An 8,471-nucleotide genomic window follows, 5' to 3' on the forward strand; every position below is an offset into this window, starting at 1 on the left:
AAGATAAAATTGATCTATACCTTCCATTATACACCAAAGTAACCTCCCAGTGGATCTGGTATCTAAATTTTAAAAAGGAAAGCATATAAACACTCAACAAAAACAAAGGCAGATTCCTCTGAAAGCTGGACGTGCTGGACAGACAGACAGCCTTTGTAACCATGAACTTGACATCCAACTTTCTCAGATGGGTCCCGGAGCATCCCACAGGCGGTGGGTAAGCAGAATGACAGATACAGACTGATTTACTATTTTGATCAACATTTTTAAAGTAACTTAGGGATACGGGTTTATTCCAGGTCCTCAGGCACCTTCGTAAATGCACTTTAAGAGATCTCTGACTGGTCTAAGTTAAGTATGAAAGGTCAGTGGGAACCCATCTGAACAGGGCTGCTTTGCCACAGGAAGACGATACAGGAGGCTTAAAAAACAACAAAAAAAAAAAAAAAAAAAGGAGGGGGGGTGGTTAAAGAAAAGATGCTATGGTCAGCCTGTGACTCAAGATAGTAAAAAGGAAAGCGGTTTGTATCCCTGAAAAGAGACCGTGAACCCTGACAGACGCCAGCCAACTTGCAATCTTTGCCGGGACGGAACAGAGTTGAACTCTGGCAGCCTTACTGAGGTGGTGCGGAGACGTCCACCTGAAGGGCTCTTCCTCCCAGAAGGTCAGTGCAGGGCCCTCCAACCGGGTGTTCTCAGAAGGGACAGGCAACAGTCTCAACTGAACGGTTATGAATATGAGGAAGTCCTTTGTCCCCCTGAGGTACACTCCAGCCAATAAAATTACGCAGCTCCGAATCCCCACAGCCCCACGTATTTTTCCCACCACCCGCTGCCCCCAGACCCTAAAAGCGATGTTACCATCTGGGAGCCCGGGGAAAATAATCACAATAATAAATAACTAATGAAAATAATCTCCAGGCGGGGGGGAAGGGGGGAGGTGTCTCCCACTCGGGCAGTTGAACCAACAAAAACCCAAGGGATTTGGTGTGGGGGGGGGGGGGGGCTTCCTTGGATTTCTCCATTCCTGGCATCTTTACTCATGCTTCGGTTTGTGATCTGAACCACGTGGATCACTTGGACTTCCAGGGTAAGGAAATCGGGTTCATCTTTGTTTTGCTATAGATTTGGTAGATGGATGTGGGGGAGGGGTATATCGGAGTAGAGCGCCCAGCACACGCTAAGGACCATCACCATTAGTATCAGCCAATGAATGACACAATCTGTGATATGCCAGAGAGCAACTGATGTTGCCTCAAGTTTACTGACTTGATCCTTCCAAATGCTGACAAATTACTAGCCTCAGCCATTTAAAAATCACATTTCTAATGCAATAATCCTACGTGCAGCGAGTGTGGAAGAAATTACTACAGCCCAGGGGTTTTTACAAAGTGAATTAAGTCACTATAAAAACTGACCGTGTTGGTTCACAATTAAAAGGCTGGTAGAATGAAATGCCATTATTCCATAGCTTGCTAAGCCTTAAGGAAGAGATCACCGTTCACGTGTCTCTACTGGGAATGTTTTCAGAATCCCTAAAATGTCTCAGACACGTTTTAATGATAAATGCTACAGGACTTTTTCATCAGTGATGTTATCTATTAGCTGATCTCGTATCTAAAATATTTCTCAAATGGAAAAGACTCAAATAACATTTTCTGAAAAGAGCCACGTGTTCTTAAAAGATTTCAGATACACAGCTCTCAGAATTCGTACGTGTTTAAAATGTAATACATTCCGTATCTATTTCTAAAGAATCATACCACGGCTTCTGGAGGAACTTTTAAATAGTTTTTTCGTACCCGTTTTGGAGCTAGGAAAACACACACACACATATTCCCCAAGTCTAGACTTCCTTGGGCTCTGGCTATTTAGAGTCTACGTTTGGTGTTTTTAAACCCCTATGACACATTCCTTTCTTTCATCTCTGTGATTCCTGGCCACCCTTCTCAGTGTGTCTGGCTAATCTTCCTGATATTTCTGGGGCCTAAATGGACCCAGAATACTTGGCTGAGAAAAAAAAAAAAAAAATCAGATAGGAATGTGATTCTGGACCGTTTTTTTTTACATAAAAGATTTCCTTGTATTGATATGGAAATGAACAGATGTCTGATACCCTTTTGCCAACCTGGAACATTTCTGCTTACTCCAGGGAATTCTTTGGGGCTGATGTTTCTTAGGGTTTCCACTGTCAATTCAAAAGTTCTGTCCCCGTTATCAGAACAATCTAGGATAGCCCCAAAATGGGAGATTCATTCCTTGGCCCCTATTTCTGCGTGGTGCCTTGACTGTGTGTAAAACAGGAAAGACAGTAGATACAAAATGGCTTTATATTTGCTCACTGGAACACTACGACGCGCAAAAGGACTGTTTTTACTGACAATCCCAACAAATCTGTAGCTTTGCACATCTACACTCTGTTTTATCGGACCACTTCTGCTTCCCCGCCCTGGAAAAGACATGATATAAACCCAGGAAGTACTTTTTTTTTCTTTTTTTTTTTTTACTGACGGAAGTAATAAAAGTCAATCCAAATGTTTTACGGTCTGTCACCAGGCACAAATCTTTGCTCAGCCAGGTAAGTTGTTATTTGAAAGGACAAACCCAGAGCGTCGCGAACGGTGGCTGGAGCTCACGGTTGCCGTTTCTACACGCCAGAGTCCCCTTCAGTCCTACACCGCCTCTACTCTCTCTCTGTCCAGAAACCTCAAACTCGGTGCATGGAAAACCAAACCCGTTATCACCACTCTCTTTGAGCTCCACCCGAATCGGCCCCTCCTCCTGTTCCTACCTCGGTGAACACCAACCCCACCCACCCAGTTACCTGAGCTAGAAATCTCCAAATCGCGTTACCTAGTGCCACGGAGCCTTGTTCCCCCGTGGCCACGTGACTCCTAAGAATACTCAGAATACGGTGGTCACTCCTCAGGCCACCAGAGCCACTGTCGAACTCGTGGGGCCAGCCAGGCCCCCTGATGGGCTCGCCGGCACCTTACCTCCCCTCCTTAACCAACTGTCCCGGGCACAAAACTGGGGGGATTCAGTAGGGCTTGCTACCTACCAGTGGGCACAGGGTGAGAACCCACACAGCTGGAGGATACTCAGAGAATGTACTCACGAAACCAGCAAACGAAAGTGGAAAATGTTTCGTGAGAAAATCCCTAAATATGTCAACCCTAAATCTAACGGTATCTTGGCTAAGTGACAATCATCAACCCTCACGTCTTTCTCCAAGGAAAGTTTAAAATATGGACAAAAATGGAGGCGCCTGGGTGGCTCAGTCGGTTGAGCGTCCGACTTCGGCTCAGGTCATGATCTCACGGTTTGTGAGTTCGAGCCCCGCATCGGGTTCTGTGCTGATGGCTCGGAGCCTGGAGCCTGCTTCGGATTCTGTGTCTCCCCCTCTCACTTGCCCTCCCATGCCAGTGCTCTGTCTCTCTCGGTCTCTCAACAATAAATAAACATATAAAAAAATTTTTTTAATAAAATAAAACACAGACACAAACGGATTTACTCGATGTCACAAAATGAATCAGTGGTGGAGAAAGAACTAAATCCAAATCCGTCCTAAAACAGTAAGATTCCTGAATGTGCTCTTCTCCCTCTGATTTTTAAACAGCCACTGAGGAGACTTTTAATACCACTTAGTAGAGTTTAGTATTCTTATCAAGAAAATATTTTCCAAATACAGTTAAGCAACTTAATTACCATGATGATTTTTGCTAATTATCTCTCAAAAACATGCCTTTATCTTCTAGACTCTTACTCTCCAGGGCAAATTGCACATTGGAGTCACAATGACATCTCTTGGTGCAATGAAACTTAGCTCTTTTGGTACCTGAGGGCTACTTAAAACATTGCAACTTAAACAGCACAATGGAAATTGTACCTAATATGAGGGTACCAATGCTTAAAAAAGAAAAATAGAACTAAATTTATCGTTTAGGCCAACAAATTGAGGCCCTATACCTCATGATTAACAATGAAGCAGTCCAGGGGCGCCTGGGTGGCTCAGTCCGTTGAGCATCCGACTTCAGCTCAGGTCATGATCTCACAGTTCCTGAGTTCCAGCCCCACGCCTGGAGCCTGCTTCAGAATGTGTCTCCCTCTCCCTCTGTTCCAACCCCGCTCGCACTTTTTCTCTGTCTCTCTCAAATAAAGATTTTAAAAAATTTAAAAAAAATAAGGCAATCTAGATCGCTGTGGTTTCTGGCTAAGTCTTGCACACCCCGTGTACCAAACGTCATGTTTCACCGCACTATGTCACATACGAGACTCCAGGCAACGGTGGCATTGTATGATATTGATGTGTGCCTTACAGTGATCCTGTGTGACTCTCCCCGTGATTGACCGCTCTTCCTCAGACATGCCTGGGTCACCATAAGGTGGCACAGAGCACTGAGATTCAGGAAATCCAATGATCAGTTCCCCAGGATCACTTTCATTTCATCAGGTAAATAAAATTGACAAATATATTGAACTGCCTCTGGTAACCCTGGGAATGAATTTTCCAGGTGCCTCAACGAAACCAAAACTCGACTTTGTCACATGACTCCACAAAACGTGAGGGATACATTTGAATTTCAACATGTTTCTCCTCCCTACTGATTTCCTTCCCTTCCTCCATATTTATAGAAAGGGTCTATTTGGATTTACCTTTGCACACACGAGCACTCAAACAACACCATAAACAACTATTGTAAGAACAGGTCCTCAAGAATGTTCTAGAATACTTCGGTAGACTGTAACTTACTAGGATTGCCAAATATAGGATGATACCTTGGAGAACCGAGGTTTTTCAAAATGCATCAGATGGTCTAGTCCGGTTGGACCATCTCACAGCGCCCCACCCTCTTCCTTTGCGGCACTTACCACAAATGGGAATAAATTCTGAATTGTGCATTTCGTGGCTGAATGTATCATCCATTAGAACTGCAAACTCCATGTGGACAAGGGCTGTAGGTACCTGTTATTCAGGGCCTTGCTAACACAGTGCCTTGAATGTGGCAGGAAATCAGGGACTATTGATAAATGATCAAAAGAGCAAATAAATAAACCTGTGAGTGACCAAGTAGTGTTAAATTGGAGGATACAGAATGCAAGTATAAAATCCGCTTTCAGATTTCCTGAGATTTGTTCGCAGGGTGCCTGGCCAGATTTATTACCAAGATACAAAAAAAAAAAAAAAAAAAAGGCATACTGACAACAATCCACAGGTTAATTATTCTTGAGATGAATGCGGGATTCATAAAACCAATTCTCTTGGTGGTAATTTTCCACATGTAAAATTTTACAACTTCTGTAGGTATTTGCTTAACTTAATTTAACCCTTGCGTATGAAAACAATGAGGCAGGCAGATGGAGTTGCCGCTAAACTTCCACCACTCGAAATCACGGTAGTTCGTTTCCAAAGTCCCAGAAATACACATCAGAAAACGCCACTGGGCAGTGTCAGAAATCCCCACAGCTAGTCACTGTTTTCTCGACAGTGCTCTCCAACCACTGATAAAAACTCTTTGAAGCGGAAGAGTAAATATTATCATTTGATAGTACTTGGACCCAACAGTGCAAACACAATTGCATTGTGTTGCACTCCGGGGGCTCCTGCGCGCACCACGCCACGGCGTTGCCATGGAGGGGACAACTTGCTCGCTGCAGGGGCGGGCCTGGAGGCGGCCGGGTTCCCAGGCGCCCCCGCCCCTTCACCTTCCTCGGGCCGACTCGCGGAAAGCGAGGGGGCAAAAACTGGCCTTCGAGGGTGTGTTTCTGTTTCCGTGATCCTGGGAACTAGGGGCCCACGATCAACAGTGGGGAACGCCGACCCCTAAATACCGGCTTGCTTTTACCACTCCCGCGAGCTTTTGGTGAGGGTCACGGGTGGCTTTTGGTGAGGGTCACGGGTGGCGGGGGGAGGGAGGGATCCGATGAGCCGGAGAGAGTGGGGGGAGGACTGCAGAGAGGAAACCCCCCCAGGAGCCGGGGTCGGCTGTCCTCCCCTCCCCCCGCACCCCGCGTCTCCAGGCTTGGCGGCACGCGGGAACAGGGTCTCTGGGGAAGGCGCCTCGAGGTCCCGGCGGGTGCGGGGAGCACGGCGAGGGGACTCGAGCGGAGGGCTGCAGGACCCGTAACCCGGGGCATACCCAGTGGAGCGAGAGGCCTCAAACCGCGGGCGCCCCTCCCGGCTCCGTGCCCCGCGGACGCCCTGGCGAGGGAGAGGCGCGGGGTGTCCCCCCCCACCGCGGTCCGCCCGGCCTCCCGGCCCCGGGGCCGCCCTCCCGCCTGCCCCCGCGCGGGCTCACCTTGCCCGGGAAGGGCCCCGGGAGCAGCAGCTTCAACGCCTGCCTCTTCAGCTCCACCAGGCGGGCGTTGCAGTTCTCGCACCAGACGCCGCGGTCCGAGCCGGGGGAGGAGCCGCCGCCGCTGCCCGAGCCCGGGGAGCCCGTGCCGAAGCCCGGCGAGCCGCCCAGGGAGCCCGGCGAGCTGGTGCCAATGCCCGGGGAGGCGGGGCCCGGGGAGCCTGTGAACGAGCTCGGGGACGAGGTGCCCGAGCCGGGGGACGGGGTCCCCGACGAGCCGAGCGCCGAACCCGCGCCCTCGGGGGTGGGCCGGTTCCCGGCGCGCGACTCCTCGTATGCTTTCCGGTACCAGCTCTCGGGGGAGAAGGGCGCCGCGGGCTTGGTGGGCGAGCACACTTCATTCACCTGCGGGGGAGACGTGCAGAGTCAGGGGCCGCAGGGCGGCAGGCTCCCGCGTCCCCGGGGTGGGGTCGGGCCGGGCTGGGGGCGACCTCCCCCCGCCCTGCCCCGCGCGCGCCGGCCCGGAGATCCGCGCGCCCCCGAGGGCCCGGCCGAGTGCGCCCGAGACCGCTCCGAGCCCTCCGGCCGAATCTGCCTCCATCTGCCCCGTGAATCGTGCTTAAGTGGGTCCCCCCACCCCAGGTACCCCTGCGCGGGTTCCCGGGCGCCGGCGGACTCCTCCGCTCGGCTGGAGAGGGCTCGCTCGGGGGCTTTCCATGGTTTCTGCGGGGGGAACCCATACAGTCGGCACCCCCGCGCTTTCGAACCCGACACCCATCCCCAAAAGAACCCACGTTCAAGTTCCTGGAAGACGCTACGCCCGGGGCGGGTGGGGGTGGGGGGCTTCTGGATTTTTATTCATTCCGGGTACAGCCCTCCGGATCCTGGAGGTAAACGGAAGGTTCTCCCGGCTCCAGGGAAATGATCCCGAGGAATGGCTGAGGATTCATGGACACCCCCCCCCCACACACACACACACACATTTGGCTTAACTCTGCCTGGAAGTGCACGAATGCCGCAAAAGTTAGGGGTGCGGGGATGGAAAGGAACGGGAAGACAGAAAATTCCGAGGGTGAGGCTAGTGTGCGGGCGTCCTCGCCGGCGGGCCCGCCTCCGCGCACGCACAGCCTGGCGGAGGCGCCTCTGCAGCAGCAGGGGAGCTCGGGGCCGCCCTGCGCGGCCGCACGGCGCCGGTTAAGGGGGACCCCGGCCGAGGGGGCTCTGCTAACGCGCCTCCGCATCGTAGCCGTCGCAACTTACCCCGTATTTCTTGCCCCTGGTGGAGACCGCAAGCCTCTCTTTATTCCCCGCTACCGAATTCATGGTGGCCTTTGCAGAAGAGAGTGTCTAAATGTTCAACCAACACTACATCCAAAAGGTCTTCCGACCCAGAAGGGTACCCCCCCGTTGTCGGGGGGCTGGCTCTTGGCCCTCAAGTCAAGGTTCCTTAATTTGGGGTGGGGGGGAAGGAAAGAATCAAAGCAATGGACCCCAGAAGTAATAGCACTAATTTGCAGAACGGGTTGGAGTGGCTGGTTTATTCTTCTCTTCCAATAATGCTTTTCCTCCTCCTCTTCTGCCTCCTCCAGTCACACGTTCTCTTTTCACGGTCACATCCAGATCCCTGGCATTTCTCCCCAACCAAGGGAGTCCGTTTTCCTCCACGAGGGAAGCGAGGTGGGGGGCGATGAGGCACCCGCCGCCGCGGGGAAGGCGGGTGAGCCCCGCCGCGCCGCGCCTCCGCGGGGCGCGCCGGCTGTGGGAACTTGTCTCCTTCCCGGGGCTCGGTAACTGAGTTCAAAGAAATTCTCCCAAAATATAAAGATCCAGACTCGGGGAGGAGCCTCGGCGCGTCGCGGAGCCAATATCCGCCGGCCCCGCTCGGCCTGACAGTTGCGCGAGGGCTGGGAGAGGCGGCGCGGCGTGGCCCGGGCGCCGCCGCGGTCAGCGCGCGCGTGTGCGCCCGGGCGCAGCGCGGAGCCTCGGGAACGGCCGCCCCGCCGCCTGGCTGCCGCCGCCGCCGCCGCGCCGGCCGGGATCCATTTTATGTGGCGGCGCGCCCGCCTGACGGTGCGCGCCGGGGGGCGGGGGTCGTAAATCTCGCCCCTCGCGGGGAAGTTACTGGAGAGCGGCCCGCGACCGGGGGCCCTTAAGGAAGCGCCGCCGCGCGAGCCC

The 8,471-nt window shown here is 52.5% G+C and overlaps 1 protein-coding gene across 1 annotated transcript in view; it reads right to left on the reverse strand.

Moving 5' to 3' along the window:
- KIF26B (kinesin family member 26B) overlaps positions 1-8,270 on the reverse strand; it is a 470,603-nt gene extending 462,333 nt beyond the window's left edge. Inside the window, exons 1-2 of the mRNA XM_058701126.1 lie at positions 7,557-8,270; positions 6,300-6,701 (exon numbers count right to left, since the gene is read on the reverse strand). Of these exons, the coding sequence (XP_058557109.1) occupies positions 6,300-6,701; positions 7,557-7,619 (465 nt within the window). The 5' untranslated portion in view covers positions 7,620-8,270. The remainder of the gene's footprint in view (positions 1-6,299; positions 6,702-7,556) is intronic.
- Between the last annotated feature and the right edge of the window lie 201 nt (positions 8,271-8,471).

This window comes from Neofelis nebulosa, chromosome 15 (assembly GCF_028018385.1).
Source record: "Neofelis nebulosa isolate mNeoNeb1 chromosome 15, mNeoNeb1.pri, whole genome shotgun sequence".
Lineage (NCBI taxonomy): Eukaryota > Metazoa > Chordata > Mammalia > Carnivora > Felidae > Neofelis > Neofelis nebulosa.